The 20,257-nt window shown below is 49.9% G+C and overlaps 1 protein-coding gene across 2 annotated transcripts in view; it reads left to right on the top strand.

The window, feature by feature from the left end:
• Positions 1 to 20,257, top strand: part of SLC4A11 (solute carrier family 4 member 11) — a 169,344-nt gene that overhangs the window by 66,053 nt on the left and 83,034 nt on the right. Inside the window, exon 4 of one of the 2 annotated variants that reach the window (XM_066572917.1) lies at positions 19,302 to 19,345. In XM_066572917.1, the coding sequence (XP_066429014.1) occupies positions 19,302 to 19,345 (44 nt within the window). Of the gene's footprint in view, positions 1 to 19,298; positions 19,346 to 20,257 lie in introns of both variants that reach the window. The other variant, XM_066572916.1, reaches the window with a different exon arrangement.

Genomic DNA, 20,257 nt, shown 5'->3' with positions numbered 1-20,257 from the left:
ACAGTGACTCCACCAGCAGAATAGTGAGTGCAGCTCTGGAGTATAATACAGGATGTAACTCAGGATCAGTACAGGATAACTAATGTATGTACACAGTGACTCCAGCAGAATAGTGAGTGCAGCTCTGGAGTATAATACAGGATGTAACTCAGGATCAGTACAGGATAAGTAATGTATGTACACAGTGACTCCACCAGCAGAATAGTGAGGGCAGCTCTGGAGTATAATACATGATGTAACTCAGGATCAGTACAGGATAAGTAATGTATGTACACAGTGACTCCACCAGCAGAATAGTGAGTGCGGCTCTGGGGTATGATATAGGATGAACTTAGGATCAGTACAGGATAAGTAATGTATATACATGGTGTCTCCACCAGCAGAATAGTGAGTGCTGCTCTGGAGTATAATACAGGATGTAACTCAGGATCATTACAGGATAAGTAATGTATGTACACAGTGACTCCACCAGCAGAATATTGAGTGCAGCTCTGGAGTATAATACAGGATGTAACTCGGGATTAGTACAGGATAAGTAATGTATGTACACAGTGACTCCACCAGCAGAATAGTGAGTGCAGCTCTGGAGTATAATACAGGATGTAACTCAGGATCAGTACAGGATAAGTAATGTATGTACACAGTAACTCCATCAGCAGAACAGTGAGTGCAGCTCTGGAGTATAATACAGGATGTAACTCAGGATCAGTACAGGATAAGTAATGTATGTACACAGTAACTCCATCAGCAGAACAGTGAGTGCAGCTCTGGGGTATAATACAGGATGTAACTCAGGATCAGTACAGGATAAGTAATGTATGTACACAGTAACTCCATCAGCAGAACAGTGAGTGCAGCTCTGGAGTATAATACAGGATGTAACTCAGGATCAGTACAGGATAAGTAATGTATGTACACAGTAACTCCATCAGCAGAACAGTGAGTGCAGCTCTGGGGTATAATACAGGATGTAACTCAGGATCAGTACAGGATAAGTAATGTATGTACACAGTAACTCCATCAGCAGAACAGTGAGTGCAGCTCTGGGGTATAATACAGGATGTAACTCAGGATCAGTACAGGATAAGTAATGTATGTACACAGTAACTCCATCAGCAGAACAGTGAGTGCAGCTCTGGAGTATAATACAGGATGTAACTCAGGATCAGTACAGAATAAGTAATGTATGTACACAGTGACTCCACCAGCAGAAAAGAGAGTGCAGCTCTGGAATATAATACAGGATGTAACTCAGGATCAGTACAGGATAAGTAATGTATGTACACAGTGACTCCACCAGCAGAATAGTGAGTGCAGCTCTGGAGTATAATACAGAATGTAACTCAGGATCAGTACAGGATAAGTAATGTATGTACACAGTGACTCCACCAGCAGAATAGTGAGTGCAGCTCTGGAGTATAATACAGGATAAGTAATGTATGTACACAGTGACTGTTAATGCTCTGTATCACATTGTAAATAAATGAAAATAAATTAGAATTGGAGCAGGGATCCATCTCGCTAATACTTACCCCATCCTGGCGCCTGCCTCTGGGCAGAGATCTTGGGGCTATGCCGCAGGCACTGCAGCTTTAGTAACTGTAGAAGTGCGGTATATAGTGTGTACCACTCTCCTGTCCCCCCTTTATACCTCTGCACCCCCATAGATGCAGCTCCCACACCTGGCAGCATATGGGTTAGGTAGGTGTGCCCATCCTGACTGCAGCCCACGTGGCATGAAGCCTTTCTACCCTTCAGTGTGGTTGGAACATGTCCTCCCTTAGCAGAGCGTTCCCCGTCACTCGCTCCGCATGTTGTGTTGCTCAGCGATGCCTCCTTCCAGACGCAGCTCGCTGGCATTTTCTTGTGTTTACCGCTGGCACTTATCACCAGTATAAATAATGCAGGGTTGTTCTGTAATTCTGGGCAGTGCCAGATGGAAAGCTCACAGGCTGATGGTGTCTCCTCGTCTACCCAATATCTCAAGCATTTAGCCCGTCTAATCAGATCCTAATCCTTCATATGGCGGGGTGAACGTTGTAGGATGGCACAGTGCTGCTGCTCACCCGTTTTATAGGGTGTGCGGACAGACCCTCCCTCCATGTAGCGAGGTAACGCCAGGGAGGCTTCTTAAAGGGCCGCTGAAGGTTCACTTGTGGTGAATGTAAGTGACCCTTATTGCATAGTGGTCTGTGAGGTCCTTGTAGCACATCCAAAGTTACATTAAGCAAGCCTCCTCAGGCTCAAGTGATGGCAGCTGTAGGTTACATCTCCTGCTGCTTTCTTTTCCCTGCACATTAGGGGGGGGGGGGGGTATTTCTCCTAAACCGGTGGAAGCATTCTTGGGCTACTAGAGGTTTGCATTCTGCACTTGGTCGACTTGCACTACAGTCCTAGATCATAGTTTTAAGGTTCAAGAAAGAAGTGATGAGTGTGGGCAACTAGAAATCTCACTACCCTAGACTACCAGGGAATGTGGAGTTAATCTTATCTCTGTATGATTCTACTAGGCAATTAGAATTTCAGCAGTCCTGGTGGTCATGGGGAAATGAAAGGTTTAAGAAATAGTCTGAGTGGTGAGGGTGGACACTTAGACATTTCACTAACCTAGACTACCAGTGAATTCACAATCAGAATTTTAATAGTCCTGGTGGCCTAGTGGGGTGGAAGGTTGTGGAAAATGTTTGAAAATTGTGATGGTGGAATATTTTAGGGATATCAGTACCTTAGACCACCAGGGAATTTTAACTTTAAGCATTTTTATTACCCTAGACCACCAGGACTATTGAAATCCTAAGAAAAAATTAGGTGATGGAGGGACGGTGCGGAGTCAGAGCTCTTTTTGCTCCTTCCGTGTTCTCCTTGTTGTAGAAAGCTGAGCATAAGTCTTGAAGTAATAAGACAAACTTGAATTTATTACTTGATGGGATCTTCAGCATCTTGGAGGGTTCCTGGAACGATGCAAGGAGATGTTCATAGACCTTTAGAAGTCTGCGGAGTGTTGTGGGGACCACTGGTAGCACTTAGATTAGCGACCTGTTCTTGCACTTTAGTGGACCTCCTTGATCTCTGGGCCTCCATAGCAGCTACTGCGGCTATAGTTCTAACCATGCAATAAGGTATATGGCCTATTTCTGGGTTTCAGTATGGGGTCTATGGGGGTGCTGTGGTGACAGTAGGGGGGCTGCCATGCACGGACTATAATGACGTGTGCTGTATTGCTGGCACTTGTATATATTGTGGACAGCGCTCCTCCGCACAGAGGAGCCTGCTGAATCCCAGGGAGACCATTAGTAGCGGCAGGAGGTCTGGAGCTGGTGGAGCAGTAGGGAGCACACAATAGTGTCCCGCTTCCTCACATGAATGCCGCCTCTTGTTTGTGAGCGAGCTACACAATGCCCTGAGCAGCCTCCGCTCTCATAACTTCAGCTCCGAGGCTTTGAAGCCCCCATGAGGGTCTCCATCTGTATGGCTTCCTGTTCTGATAACGCCAGTCCTCCCTCCACGGCGGCGGCACGCTGGCTGTCCTATAGCCTCTGTATTAATGGCGGTGCGGATTAACACGACGCGTGCGAGTCCTGAAATAGAGATGAAAGAGCGCAAGCAAACCTCCAGCTAATAGAAGTCCTTGAGGCGTCTTAAGACGTTTAGTATTACATGCGATTGTTCCTTAGCTATATCTGTTTCTGGGAAAGGTGGATGACAGCGGGGGGCGCCGGAGTAAGTCCACGGAGTCAGCAGCCATACAAAAGAGGACATATTGCTGAAAACTGACTTGACCATCAGGAGTCTGGGAAAGCAGAGTGGCCACCAGTGTATGAGGTGCGGCCATATTGGTGGTTCCTCGAACTGTCTCACATGCTTTTAATTGGTTTATGTATGGGACTGTTTGGTCGCTGTATGTTGGTAGTATTTCGGCATTGTGTGATGTTGCTATTTCGGCACTTGATCGTGTAGTATCTTTGGTGGCGGCCAAATTGTAAAAGACAACATTATGGAAAGGCTGTTTGGCTATGGTATCACACTGCTATATGGGCACTATATGGTATCGCACTGCTATATGGGCACTATATGGTATCGCACTGCTATATGGGCACTATATGGTATCACACTGCTATATGGGCACTATATGGTATCACACTGCTATATGGGCACTATATGGTATCACACTGCTATATGGGCACTATATGGTATCACACTGCTATATGGGCACTATATGGTATCACACTGCTATATGGGCACTATATGGTATCACACTGCTATATGGGCACTATATGGTATCACACTGCTATATGGGCACTATATGGTATCGCACTGCTATATGGGCACTATATGGTATCGCACTGCTATATGGGCACTATATGGTATCGCACTGCTATATGGGCACTATATGGTATCGCACTGCTATATGGGCACTATATGGTATCGCACTGCTATATGGGCACTATATGGTATCGCACTGCTATATGGGCACTATATGGTATCACACTGCTATATGGGCACTATATGGTATCACACTGCTATATGGGCACTATATGGTATCACACTGCTATATGGGCACTATATGGTATCGCACTGCTATATGGGCACTATATGGTATCGCACTGCTATATGGGCACTATATGGTATCGCACTGCTATATGGGCACTATATGGTATCGCACTGCTATATGGGCACTATATGGTATCGCACTGCTATATGGGCACTATATGGTATCGCACTGCTATATGGGCACTATATGGTATCGCACTGCTATATGGGCACTATATGGTATCGCACTGCTATATGGGCACTATATGGTATCACACTGCTATATGGGCACTATATGGTATCACACTGCTATATGGGCACTATATGGTATCACACTGCTATATGGGCACTATATGGTATCACACTGCTATATGGGCACTATATGGTATCACACTGCTATATGGGCACTATATGGTATCACACTGTCCGTTAGACATTATATGGTACAGCACATTTGGACATAGTACTATAGTGTGTAAGGCTGCTAGATGGTACACCGCTGTTGGACGCTGTGTATGGTACGTCGCTGTTGGTTGGACGCTGTGTATGGTACGCCGCGGTTGGTTGGATGCTATATATGGTGCGCCGCGGTTGGTTGGATGCTAAATATGGTACGCCGCGGTTGGTTGGATGCTAAACATGGTACGCCGCGGTTGGTTGGACGCTGTGTATAGTACGCCACGGTTGGTTGGACGCTGTGTATGGTACGCCACGGTTGGTTGGACGCTGTGTATGGTACGCCACGGCTGGTTGGACGCTGTGTATGGTACGCCACGGCTGGTTGGACGCTGTGTATGGTACGCCACGGCTGGTTGGACGCTGTGTATGGTACGCCACGGCTGGTTGGACGCTGTGTATGGTACGCCACGGCTGGTTGGACGCTGTGTATGGTTCCGCCACGGCTGGTTGGACGCTGTGTATGGTTCCGCCACGGCTGGTTGGACGCTGTGTATGGTACGCCACGGCTGGTTGGACGCTGTGTATGGTACGCCATGGATGGTTGGATGCTATATATGGTACGCCATGGATGGTTGGATGCTATATATGGTACGCTGTGGTTGGTTGGACGCTAAATGTGGTGCGCCACGGTTGGTGGGACGCTGCGTATGGTGCGCCACGGTTGGTTGAACGCTGCGTATGGTGCCCAATGGGTGGTTGGACGCTGTGTATGGTTTGACGCTGTGTATGGTACGCCACGGTTGGTTGGACGCTGTGTATGGTACGCCACGGTTGGTTGGACGCTGTGTATGGTACGCCACGGCTGGTTGGACGCTGTGTATGGTACGCCACGGCTGGTTGGACGCTGTGTATGGTACGCCACGGCTGGTTGGACGCTGTGTATGGTACGCCACGGCTGGTTGGACGCTGTGTATGGTACGCCATGGATGGTTGGATGCTATATATGGTACGCCATGGATGGTTGGATGCTATATATGGTACGCTGTGGTTGGTTGGACGCTAAATGTGGTGCGCCACGGTTGGTGGGACGCTGCGTATGGTGCGCCACGGTTGGTTGAACGCTGCGTATAGTGCGCCGAGGTTGGTTGGACGCTGTGTATGGTACACCGTGGTTGGTTGGACGTTGGGTATGGTGCGCCGCGGTTGGTTGGACGTTGTGTATGGTACACCGCGGTTGGTTGCACGCTGCGTATGGTGCGCGGAGGTTGGTTGCACGCTGCGTATGGTGCGCCGAGGTTGGTTGGACGCTGTGTATGGAGCGCCGCGGTTGGTTGGACGTTGGGTACGGTGCGCCGCGGTTGGTTGGACGTTGTGTATGGTGCGCCTCGGTTGGTTGGACGCTGTGTATGATCCGCGGCGGTTGGTTGGACGCTGTGTATGGTGCGCGGCGGTTGGTTGGACGCTGTGTATGGTGCGCCGTGGTTGGTTGGACGCTGCGTATAGTGCGCCGTGGTTGGTTGGACGCTGCGTATGGTACACCGCGGTTGGTTGGACGCTGCGTATGGTGCGCCGAGGTTGGTTGGACGCTGTGTATGGTACGCCGTGGTTGGTTGGACGTTGGGTATGGTGCGCGGCGGTTGGTTGGACGCTGTGTATGACCCGCCGCGGTTGGTTGGACGCTGTGTATGACCCGCCGCGGTTGGTTGGACGCTGTGTATGACCCGCCGCGGTTGGTTGGACGCTGTGTATGACCCGCCGCGGTTGGTTGGACGCTGTGTATGACCCGCCGCGGTTGGTTGGACGCTGTGTATGACCCGCCGCGGTTGGTTGGACGCTGTGTATGACCCGCCGCGGTTGGTTGGACGCTGTGTATGACCCGCCGCGGTTGGTTGGACGCTGTGTATGACCCGCCGCGGTTGGTTGGACGCTGTGTATGACCCGCCGCGGTTGGTTGGACGCTGTGTATGACCCGCCGCGGTTGGTTGGACGCTGTGTATGACCCGCCGCGGTTGGTTGGACGCTGTGTATGACCCGCCGCGGTTGGTTGGACGCTGTGTATGACCCGCCGCGGTTGGTTGGACGCTGTGTATGACCCGCCGCGGTTGGTTGGACGCTGTGTATGACCCGCCGCGGTTGGTTGGACGCTGTGTATGACCCGCCGCGGTTGGTTGGACGCTGTGTATGACCCGCCGCGGTTGGTTGGACGCTGTGTATGACCCGCCGCGGTTGGTTGGACGCTGTGTATGACCCGCCGCGGTTGGTTGGACGCTGTGTATGGCGCGCCGCGGTTGGTTGGGCGCTGTGTATGGCGCGCCGCGGTTGGTTGGACGCTGTGTATGGCGCGCCGCGGTTGGTTGGGCGCTGTGTATGGCGCGCCGCGGTTGGTTGGACGCTGTGTATGGCCCGCCGCGGTTGGTTTGACGTTGTGTATGGTGCTCGGCGGTTGGCTGGACGCTATATAGTATATGATATAGGACTTATGGTCCGGTACCGTCCAGTGATTTGTTCGCTGTATGAGTGTACGCCATATTTGAGATGCCAAGGTAACACAAGGGCATCGTCCAGCGATGGTCCTGCATGTAGTAACAGGTTTATAGCCGAACACCTTGTTCTCTCGGCCGACTGATCTTCCATCCCAGCAGTTGTGCCAGTGTAGCCCATTTGTCTTATATTACACGTCTTCCAGCGGTACCGAGCCTGCCAGCCGAGGGATCGCCGTACATGAATAGTAACCAGTCACATATGGAGCATACAATCCCAGCTTTACTAGGTGCCAGCACCAAGTCAGTCTGCCACGTTTCTGCAAGCACCTTCGTGGGCGAGAGCCCTTATTGTAGCCGAGATCACAGGTTCCTCCCTACAGCCTTGCGGCCCCCCGGTGTGACAAATACAAGGCACATTTACCCAACGCCTCTGGAGACTCTCAGGACATTGCGGTGGTCACGGTAAGGTCGCACCGCTGGTTCTTCAAGGGGTATTCAGTCCTGTAGATTTCATGGTGACGATGAGGCAGGGGGGCTGCAGAAGGAAACGCTTGTATCTATGTGCGATGCTGGCAGGAGTTCCATTACATTCTCATTTTCTTGCTACTAAATTAAAGGGCTCCTCCATGATTCACACCAGTCTTACCGGGATATATGGTACCATTCATACTGCATATCTTTGCAGATTTTGCTTGTTTCCAGTCCAGCAGCCCCTTCTGCAGTACATTGTAGAGGGTCCGTGAGATGATGATGTCTGGACATTCCCCTCCGACTGACCACCGTTTCACTACATGTACAGAAAGCATAAACTCCCTTTAAACACCATTGTACGGTATATAGGTACTAAACCATTCTCAGTGACTTTATTATTGACCTATCCTTTTACATAGTTGAGCTATGCTAAATAATAATGGATGGTGCTATGCCGGCTCCTTCATTGCGTTGATTGCAAAGAGCACCAGAGGTTAGGTCCCCACTGATCAAACATTGATGGCCTACCCAATTCATGGAGAACCCCTTTTCTAATCAACATAGAAGTTGAATCAGTTTGGAAGTAGATTATCCTGAGTTACATCTTGTGTTATACTGCAGAGCTGCACTCACTATTCTGCTGGTGGAGTCACTGTTTACATACATTACTTATCCTGTACTGATCCTGAGTTACATCCTGTATTATACTCCAGAGCTGCACTCACTATTCTGCTGGTGGGAGTCACTGTGTACATACATTAGTTATCCTGTACTGATCCTGAGTTACATCCTGTATTATACTCCAGAGCTGCACTCACTATACTGCTGGTGGAGTCACTGTGTACATACATTACTTATCCTGTACTGATCCTGAGTTACATCCTGTATTATACTCCAGAGCTGCACTCACTATTCTGCTGGTGGAGTCACTATATACATACATTACTTATCCTGTACTGATGCTGAGTTACATCCTGTATTATACTCCAGAGCTGCACACTATTCTGCTGGTGGAGTCACTGTGTACATACAGTACTTATCCTTTACTGATCCTGAGTTACATCCTGTATTATACTCCAGAGCTGCACTCACTATTCTGCTGGTGGAGTCACTATATACATACATTACTTATCCTGTACTGATCCTGAGTTACATCCTGTACTATACTCCAGAGCAGCACTCACTATACTGCTGGTGGAGTCACTGTGTACATACAGTACTTATCCTTTACTGATCCTGAGGTACATCCTGTATTATACCCCAGAGCTGCACTCACTATTCTGCTGGAGTCACTGTGTACATACATTACTTATCCTGTACTGATCCTGAGTTACATCCTGTACTATACTCCAGAGCAGCACTCACTATACTGCTGGTGGAGTCACTGTGTACATACAGTACTTATCCTTTACTGATCCTGAGTTACATCCTGTATTATACCCCAGAGCTGCACTCACTATTCTGCTGGAGTCACTGTGTACATACATTACTTATCCTGTACTGATCCTGAGTTACATCCTGTATTATACTCCAGAGCTGCCCTCGCTATTCTGCTGGTGGAGTCACTGTGTACATACATTACTTATCCTGTATTGATCCTGAGTTACATCCTGTAGATCTTTTATTAGAAAAGTATAAAACACAACCAAACATGAACAATAACACAACTGTATACAACAAGATGAGGCCCTTTCCCCCGGTCCATGACCCATCAACAAAAGAAAAGTCACTTTATACCCATTCCCCCTCCCCCGCTGTACACTCACACAGCCACTCATACTCAATATATAACAAAATACTTAAAAGAGCGTAACACTACAGAAAACTAGAACTACAGGTCCAGCCGAACCCCCTGAAACCACACAAATAAAACGAAATAGCGTTAAACAATAACAGAAATAACTAACCAAACCATCCTAACATAAAGACTGAGCCAACCGGCATATAACCAAACTAATATTTTTTTTTTTTTTTTTTTTTTTTTTTTTTTTTATTTATTTTTTTTGGGTCCCCAGTGCAGCTTGGGGGCCATGCCTGCTCCACCAGTCCGTGCCCAGAGTTCAAAGTTCAGGACGTGCCAAGCCACACCAGGGTTTTTTTTTTTTGTTTTTTTTTTTTTTTTTAAATATACATCATACCACACTTTTCCCTGCCGCAGCCTGGGGGCCATGCCCACTCCACCAGTCCGTGCCCAGAGTTTGTTTGGGACGTGCCAGGCTACGGCTCAAGGCGTGAACCCCACTCCCCCCAACTCCCCACCCAACCTACCTACCACCCAAAATGTGAATATATACAATATATACAAAACCATAATAAACTATACACCGACAAACACCAATATACATACTATACAATATTCATACAACCCGAAAGCCTAAGGTCGGCTCTCCTGCAGCCCTACTTCTTTTCATTTTGCCCAAACCAAAACAAAAGGCTTCATGGTGCACTCACAGCCCACCACCGGGATTGGAGATGATAAACCGGGCACATACACGGCAATGCCCTTTCCCTTCTCTTTTTTTAAAAAGGTCTCCCTATTCTTTCCCTAATTTGCCCTAGACTGTCCTTAGTCTGCCCCTCAGTCTGACCCTTCATGGAAAACTTTCCCTGCCCTATCCCTCCTCTCTCCCTATCCTGTCCCTATTCTCTCCCTACTCTGCCCCTAGTAAATTAAGAAAAGACTGTCCCTAACGAAATACAAGCCCTCTCCATAGGAGAGAAGCCTTAGATGTGCCCAGCCTCTCATACTCCAAAGAACGCACCTTCACCAGGTCACCCAGGATGTTCCTACATACCGTATCCACGGGGAGGACTTTCAGCTCCGTCGAGATTAAACACCGTGCACTCCAGATGTGGAACCTGACCACTAGGCTAACTAGAAATAAAGTGCAGCGGTCCCTGCCACCAAGACCTCTGAAGGCTCCATAAGCCCACTCCGCATAGGAGAGGTGTGCCAGCTGACGCCAGCCTATGGAGACCCCTACCCGTTGGTAAACCTCTGTATTAAAGGGGCACTGAAGCAGGAAATGCTCCATGCTTTCCAGCACGTCGCTGCACTCCTGACGGGGGCAACCCCTGTCAATCAGAGGCCTGCTCTTCAAGTTACCCCTTACATACAGTCTCCCGTGAAAGCAGCGCCAAGCCAAGTCCCAAAACTTCAAGGGGACCCGGGTTGAATTCAGTAAACGTAACCCTCCCTCCAGGTCCCGACTTGGGCAGTCCTTGAGCGCCAGGGGCTTCTGGAAATGGGTCAACAGGACTCTTTCGTCGAGGAGCCTCCTCGTCAGAGTCCTGATCTCCCACATCCCCAGACCCCACCGGCGTATCACCTTCAGAACCAAGGTAGCGTAAGCCGGGAGATGTCCGTGCTGCGTGCGAAGGTCCTTCACTCGCCCTCCTGTCTCCCATTCCTGGAAGAAAGGCCGAAACCATCCCCGGCAGGAGTAGACCCACGGAGGAGCCCTCTCTTGCGAGAGGTTGCCTATGTTGATCTTAAAAAAGGTGTCTACAAGAAACACCACGGGGTTGACCATAGATAACCCCCCTAGATTCCTCGTGCGGTATGTAACATCTCTCCTGATCAGGTTCAACCTATTCCCCCACAACATTAGGAAGAACAGGTTGTAGACCCGGGTCCAGAGAGGCTCTGGCAAAATGCATACGCTGCCCAGGTAGATGAATAAAGGGAGCAGGTATGTTTTGATCAGGCTAACTCTTTCCCGAAGGGTTAAAGACCAACCCTTCCACTGATTGACCTTGTGAGTGGCACCGTCTAGCCTGTCTACCCAATTTTGCATGGGGTAATCCCCCTGGCCAAATTTGATGCCAAGAACTTTTGCTGAAGTCTGGGGCACCGGAAGAGTGTCCGGGAGATCAAACACAGGATCTCCCCTTCCTAACCAGAGACTTTCGCACTTATCCCAGTTGATCCTGGACCCAGATGCCTCTGAGTAGCCATCCACCTCCGACACCACAAACTCCGCCTCCTCCCTTGAGGATACGAAGAGCGTGACATCATCGGCGTATGCCACTGCCCTCAGGGTAGCCTCCGGCACCGCCCGGTCCATCCCGACCCCTGCTATAGGTCCACGATCAACCCTCCTGAGGAAGGGATCTATCGCAAACACATACAACAGGGGACTTAGAGGACAGCCCTGGCGGACACCGGACCCCACCTCGAAAGGGCGGCCAAGCCAACCGTTCACCAGCGGGAAAGTCTCAGCCCCTGCATACAATGTTCGCAGCCAATCAACAAACCCCACTGGCAGGCCGTATCTCAGAAGGACTGACCAGAGGTACTCGTGATTAACCCGATCAAACGCTTTGGCCTGATCCAAGGACAGCAAGTACCCCTCCCAGTGACCAGCCCTACCCTGCTCCACTGCCTCCCGGACACCAAGAACAGCGCTAAAGGTGCTACGGCCTGGAACAGAGCAATGCTGGGCGCCCGAGAGGAGCCGGGGTGCAAACTTGACCAACCGATTAAACAGCACTTTTGCCAGAACCTTCCTGTCCGTATTGAGAAGTGCTATGGGACGCCAGTTCTCAATACGGCTCGAGTCTTTACCCTTTGACAGAAGGATCAAAGCTGACCTCCTCATTGACTTTGGCAGAGTGCCCGAGGAAAGACACTCATTTAATACCTCCGTCAAGAGGGGACTCAAGAGGTCCTTGAAGGTCTTATAATACTCGGATGTTAGTCCGTCCGGTCCTGGCGATTTTTTGAGCCGGAGCCCATCAATCGCCAGTTTAACTTCCTCTATTCTGATCTCTCCTGTCAAAACATCAAGAGAGGTGTCTACCCCCGGCTCAGGGACAGCTTCAGCCAGAAAAGCCGACATCACTTCCGAATCTAGATCCCTCTTTCCCAAGAGTTGCGAGTAGTAGGATCTGACGACCTCCAGAATCCCTGATCTGGATCGATTCAGGGATCCTGTACTATCGATCAGTCCAGTGACCACTTTACTATTCACTGACATCCTACAGTTTCTGTAAGGGTCGGGCGAGCGGTACTTCCCGAAATCCCTCTCAAAAACCAAGGATGCGTGTCTATCGTACTGGCACTTCCTGAGCAAAGATTTCACTCTGGAGATCTCCTCGCGGCTACCTCCAGTCGAAACGAGATGTTCGAGTTTCCTCCTCAGGCCGTTGTACAGGCGGTACCTGTCCAGGCATCTGAGGTTGGAGAGCTCTCGGAAGAACCTCGCTGCCCTCCTCTTGAACATCTCCCACCACTCTGACTTACTGCTACAGAGATCCAGTAATGGTACCTGGCTCTGCAGAAAATCCTCAAAGGACTGTCTTATCTCTGCTTCCTCCAGGAGTGATGAATTCAGTCTCCAATAACCTCTGCCCATCCGGGGGGTCTCTGCAACATTCAGAGAAAACAAAATCAGACAGTGGTCGGAGAATTCCACCTCAACAACGGACACTGGTGAAGAGATGGCTTCCTCCTTCAAAAAAAACCTGTCTATTCTTGACCTGCTCTGACCTCTATAATAGGTGAACCCCTCGTGGCCTGGGGTGTGCCGGATGTGGACATCCACCAGGCGAGCCTCGCTAGCTATGCTATTAAGTGCGACGCTGTCAAAAGTCAACCGCCTGTCTCCAGAGCCTCCCCTATCACGGGCTCTTGTGACTGCATTAAAGTCACCTCCAAAGACAACTTGGCGGCTGGTAAAAAGGTAGGGCTTGATCCTCATAAAGAGACTCTTCCTGTCCTTTTTTGACTGGGGACCATAGATGTTTACAAGTCTCAATTCTTGTCCCTTCATGAGGACATCTAAGATCAGGCACCTTCCCATTTCTAATTCAATAACTCGTCGGCATTCAACCGCTGCGGTAAAAAGGACCGCCACTCCGCTATACGGCTCGGCCGCAAGAGACCAGTAGGAAGGGCCTGACCTCCACTCCCTTTTTGCCTTATGTATCGCTGCCAAATCAGACAGCCTGGTCTCCTGCAAAAATAAAATGTCAGCTTCAACTCGGCTGAGAAAATCAAAGGCCGCAAATCTAGCCGTATCCGACTTAATGCTGGCAACGTTAATTGATGCCAGAGTCAGCGGAGTGGGTGCCGCCATCATGAGTGATTAAATTAGACGGCTTTCTTCCTCACACACCCTTCCTCGGGGTCAGAGGAAAGCCCCTTGCTTCTTTTTTTGGACATAGATGTGTCCATAGCAAGGGATCCCCCGACCCCATCGTCCTTGTTTCCAGGCTCTAGAGTCGCCTCCTCCCCTGTAGGAACTATGCCTCCACGAGGAGGAGACTCAGCGCCCCCTGTTGACCCTTTCTTTGCCCCAGGAACCTTGCCCTTTCCTTCCCCCTCAGAGGAGGAAGAGATGTCTTGAAGGGCTCGGAACCTATTGGAGTGTCCAACTGGAGGTGAGCAGGCTTCCCCTTCCAGTACTTGGCCCGGGGTGGGAGAAGATCTTGAATCCCCCCTTCGCTTCCTCCTCGTGGCACGTAGCTTACGCCTTTTTTCTAACCACCTCTTGCCTTCCTCATCCACACTTTCATAGTGGGAGGAATCTGCAGAGTTGGTCTCCTCCCTCTGGATCCTCCTGTCCTCTTCATCTAACTCGCTGTCCCTCAAAGCCTCAGCCGCGAGATTTGCTTCTGGAACAGGGGCCACCATCGACCCACCTGCTGTGGGCGCTCCTGTCAGCTCCCTGCTCCGTCTGCGCTTCTCCTGACGCCTCTGCTGAGCAGCCGTCTTTTGCCGGTTCTTCCCTGGCTCCTGAGCTCCCTCACCTCTGCTGGTCCCCTCACCCCCGGAGGCCACCTCATGACCCCCATCCATAGGGGCAGAGACCGCATTGGCAAAGGAGCGTGGACAGCGGCTAAATGGGTGACCGAGATCACCACACAGGTTACACCTAATCTCTGTACAGGAGGCGGCAAGATGACCCAGACCCCCACACAGAGCGCACTTCAAGATCTTACAAGCAGCGCTCAAGTGTGAGGGGTCGCCGCACCTGTGGCAGAGCTTCGGCTGCCCCTGGTAAAAGGCCAAGATACGATCCCTGCCGAGGAAGGCTGCAGATGGTATGTGTGACACTGAGTTTCCTGAACGCTTCAGCTTGACCATAAACGTCCAGGCCCCGGACCATATGCCGTGCTCATCCCTGTTCTTTTTGGGCATCTCTGTCACCTCTCCGTACCTACTGAGCCACGTCATGATGTCAAAGCAAGAAAGTGACTCGTTACGAGTCAAAACGGTCACTTTCTTGATATCGTTCTGGCGAGACACCACCTGGATGGCAAAGTCCCGCCAGCCGGGCTCGTTTTTCATCAGCTCATAGTTCCCCCAGAAAAGTTCTAGACCCTCTGGGCGAACGAAGCTGATGTCAAACTCAGACGTGCCGTAGGGATGGATCAGGGCAAAGATGTCAACTGCCCTAAAGCCCATCTTCAGTAGGAGCTCCACTACCTTCCCCCTTGGAGGACATGCATCATTGCCCCTCCAACGAAGACGGACCACATTCCTACGACCTGCGTCCTGCCCGGGTGTTGGTAGGGACCATACGGTCTCCCCCCTTTGCTCTCGGAAGGCACCCAAGCCATGTCTCTCTTTCCAGAGAGATAGGTCCACCTCTCTTCCTCCAACTGTAATTGAACTCTCCCCTTTCCGTAGAGCCTCCAAGAGGCGCTGTTGCAAAACGCCCTCCCTAGAGCCTGGAGACAAGGAGGACCCACTCCCTCCAGCGGCGACACTGGCATAACTCCTACCAGGTGTTGTCGCCGCTGGAGGGGCGACTGGAACCTGTGACACTTCCTGACCCCCTGAACAAACTGTACCTGCTTGTGCAGCAGGTGCCCCTATATTAGGGACGCCAAGAGCTCCCTGGGTCTCTGGGCTCTTAGTAGTATCAGAGACCTGGGCTGAACTGGGAATCTTCTTATTACCACTAGTACCTCTCTCGCACGCACCCTCACCATCCGGACCAGATTTTGGGTCACGACCAGGGTCCAAGCGGGCCTTAGCAGACCTAGGGGGCAACATTGCTGGCCCAGCTTGTGCAGCTGCAACTACCGCAATGTTCCCCCCACGGTCAGCACTCTGTGTTATAGCAGAGATGTTTTTAGTTTTGCTTTTGCTTTTGCCTTTCTTTTTACCTTTGCCAGAAGCCTCCGCATCACTGGGTGCCTGGGACTGAGAGACCCCCGCAGACCGAGTTGTCACACAGGAGACCTCAGATGCTGATCCCGCTGCTCCCTCCGCATCACTGGCCTTACTGGCACCATCACCGCCATAGCCTTCAGCCTTCTCATCTTTACCACAGGGTCCCAGGTCGGAGGTGCCTCTTTCTGGCTTTGCAGCCGGACCAGCGTCCCCCGTCACATATACAAATTTTTCCTGGGGCTTCCTTTGTTTTCCTTTTTTATCCTTGATTTTTGTGTCCACTTTGGGAATGTCTTTGCCAAAATGAAGACCCCCCATATGAGGAGGGGATTCCAGCAGTTGCGACACCAAAGCCCCCACCTTATGATTTCCTTCCTCCAGATCAGACTCCTCAGAGGTTGTTGGTAGCCCAATCTGCTCTGGCTGGAGATTGCTGGTGCTTGTAGTGCTGCCTTGGGTTAGGGCTTGTTCAGCCGAACACGCAGGCTGCTCCCCCAGACTCTCCTGTACATCCTTGTAGTCGTCCTCATCCGAGCTGTCGTCACCATCACTGGACTGATCGGTCTGCTGCGAGTTACTGCGTCCTGCAGCCATCTTCGCAAAGCGATCATCGTTCATGATCTTTTCTTTAAAGGGACCGCTCTCCTCCAAGATCCGCTCTCTCACATCTTTCCACACTTTAATGCACTCTTTGCACTTCTGCATCACTTTAGAGACTTCCGCCTTTTTGCCTTTAGAGGAGGCTTGGTCTCTTTGCAGCCTGGCAGACCGCAGTTTTTCCATCTGCATAACAATCTGCTTTCCTGCAGTCTCATACTCGGCCATGCTTCTTGCCAGCCGGGAGGCCAGCTCTACTACAGACTCTCCCTCTGGCCTATCACTCCACTTTTCCGGCTTTGCCAGCTTCTGTGGCTTACCTGTCTTCCTCCGGGCCTGGCTACGCGTCACCATCTCGCTGCCTGCGCTGTCGGATGCAGCCGCACTGATGGACTGGCCCGCGTTACTGCGCCTGCGACTGGAGCCCGTGTCACCGCTGCCACGACTTAGAACCGTCCTTTTCTCCGGCTCACCTGCAGTCCTTGGCTTCTTATATTTTGCCGCTGCTGCTGCGGAACATCTTGGAGCTGCAGAAGCCACCGATGCCACTGCGTAGGTCGTTGCGGCCATCTCTGTCCTCCCTCCCTCCGACCGAGATCGGAGGGAGGAGGTGCGCGACTGCATGACAAACAAAGCCCAGAAACGTGCACTGTTCCTGGGCTCTCAACAAGGTCTCCACCTGGGAAGCAGACCACACCCTGGATCCTGCAGAGCTCTTCAGAACACAACCTTACTCCAGAGTTGCACTCACTATTCTGCTGGTGGAGTCACTGTTTACATACATTACTTATCCTGTACTGATCCTGAGTTACATCCTGTATTATACTCCAGAGCTGCACTCACTATTCTGCTGGTGGGAGTCACTGTGTACATACATTAGTTATCCTGTACTGATCCTGAGTTACATCCTGTATTATACTCCAGAGCTGCACTCACTATACTGCTGGTGGAGTCACTGTGTACATACATTACTTATCCTGTACTGATCCTGAGTTACATCCTGTATTATACTCCAGAGCTGCACTCACTATTCTGCTGGTGGAGTCACTATATACATACATTACTTATCCTGTACTGATGCTGAGTTACATCCTGTATTATACTCCAGAGCTGCACACTATTCTGCTGGTGGAGTCACTGTGTACATACAGTACTTATCCTTTACTGATCCTGAGTTACATCCTGTATTATACTCCAGAGCTGCACTCACTATTCTGCTGGTGGAGTCACTATATACATACATTACTTATCCTGTACTGATCCTGAGTTACATCCTGTACTATACTCCAGAGCAGCACTCACTATACTGCTGGTGGAGTCACTGTGTACATACAGTACTTATCCTTTACTGATCCTGAGGTACATCCTGTATTATACCCCAGAGCTGCACTCACTATTCTGCTGGAGTCACTGTGTACATACATTACTTATCCTGTACTGATCCTGAGTTACATCCTGTACTATACTCCAGAGCAGCACTCACTATACTGCTGGTGGAGTCACTGTGTACATACAGTACTTATCCTTTACTGATCCTGAGTTACATCCTGTATTATACCCCAGAGCTGCACTCACTATTCTGCTGGAGTCACTGTGTACATACATTACTTATCCTGTACTGATCCTGAGTTACATCCTGTATTATACTCCAGAGCTGCCCTCGCTATTCTGCTGGTGGAGTCACTGTGTACATACATTACTTATCCTGTATTGATCCTGAGTTACATCCTGTATTATACTCCAGAGCTGCACTCACTATTCTGCTGGTGGAGTCACTGTTTACATATATTACTTATCCTGTACTGATCCTGAGTTACATCCTGTATTATACCCCAGAGCTGCACTCACTATTCTGCTGGTGGAGTCACTATGTACATACATTACTTATCCTGTACTGATCCTGAGTTACATCCTGTATTATACCCCAGAGCTGCACTCACTATTTTGCTGGTGGAGTCACTGTGTACATACATTACTTATCCTGTACTGATCCTGAGTTACATCCTGTATTATACCCCAGAGCTGCACTCACTATTCTGCTGGTGGAGTCACTGTGTACATACATTACTTATCCTGTACTGATCCTGAGTTACATCCTGTATTATACTGCAGAGCTGCACTCAATATTCTGCTGGTGAAGTCACTGTGTACATACATTACTTATCCTGTACTGATCCTGAGTTACATCCTGTATTATACTCCAGAGCTGCACTCACTATTCTGCTGGAGTCACTGTGTACATACATTACTTATCCTGTACTGATCCTGAGTTACATCCTGTATTATACCCCAGAGCTGCACTCACTATTTTGCTGGTGGAGTCACTGTGTACATACATTACTTATCCTGTACTGATCCTGAGTTACATCCTGTATTATACCCCAGAGCTGCACACACTATTCTGCTGGTGGAGTCACTGTGTACATACATTACATTCACACACTTTGTGCACTTCAGAGCTGCAATCTCCTAGCATTCCCTGACTGTATTTGTCATCCTGTTTTGTCACCTTAAGCAGTCTGTGACCATGAATCTGCCTTGCGGTTGATGTTTTCTTGGGATGGGCTCTGGTAGTGGTGGGACCTACAGGGACTGTGCGGTACATCTCCAGCACTCGTCCTGTGTATACGCCGGATGGATTGTTCATTTGACCTTTGATGAATTTGTTATAATTTACCTTTATTTTGCTCCAGCAGAAAATGAGAGCCACGGCTGCGTATTGCTGCACACCTCAAGAAAAGTAAGTGAACCTTCATGAAATCTTATTTGTAGTTTTTATATTTTACGTCTTATTCCTGTAGACAGTCCAGGGCGGAAGGAATCCCCGGTGCCCGTTTGCCAAGGCCCAGTAATCTGTTCCTGGCATCTATTTGGTATTTTCTTATTCAACCTGTGAGAGAGCTTAACTCTACAAGTGTCTCCTGGAAGGCCTTGGCGTTTCCCTTGAAATCTCGCTATTAATGACCTATACTCAGGACAGGTCCTCAATATTTGACTGGCTGGGGTCGGCCGCTCGGATTTCCGGATGATCGGGTGTCTTGTCAGCACCCCAACACAGGGGTGTACTGGCCGGCACTTGTAAGTGCAGGTGCAGCTCTCATTGATTTTAATGAGACCCCAGCCTGCAGTTACATGCACTGGCCACTACACAGTTGGGAGCAGCAGTTTCTTTGACAGTACGCAACCTGGTCAGCTGATCAGCCAGGGTTTCGAGCGGTCAATCCCAGCCGGTTAACTACTAAGGACCTAGGTCTCCATGGTTCAGGGAGATTATTTATGATGCAAGACGTTTCCCACCAGTGAAGAAGCTTTCTATTGGTCAGAGATATCACATCATCCAGGTCACAGACTTGAACCTTCCTGTCTTTGGGCCACCTTAAAGGGCTCATCTGGGATTTTGATATCCATGGGCTATCCTTAGAGCAGGCAACCAATATCGGATGAGTGGGGCTCCGGCTACCAGCACCCCTAGTGATCAGCTGATTGAAGGCACCCCAGTGAATCGTAGAATCATAGAATGATAGTTGGAAGGGGCCTTTAAGGGTCATCAGGTCCAACCCCCTGCTCAGTGCAGGATTCACTAAATCATCCCAGACAGATATTTGTCCAGCCTTTGTTTGAACACTTCCATTGAAGGAGAACTCGCCACCTC

The sequence above is a fragment of the Eleutherodactylus coqui genome, chromosome 7 (genome assembly GCF_035609145.1).
Source record: "Eleutherodactylus coqui strain aEleCoq1 chromosome 7, aEleCoq1.hap1, whole genome shotgun sequence".
Taxonomy (NCBI): domain Eukaryota; kingdom Metazoa; phylum Chordata; class Amphibia; order Anura; family Eleutherodactylidae; genus Eleutherodactylus; species Eleutherodactylus coqui.
This window is presented reverse-complemented; position numbering and strand designations above follow the sequence as displayed.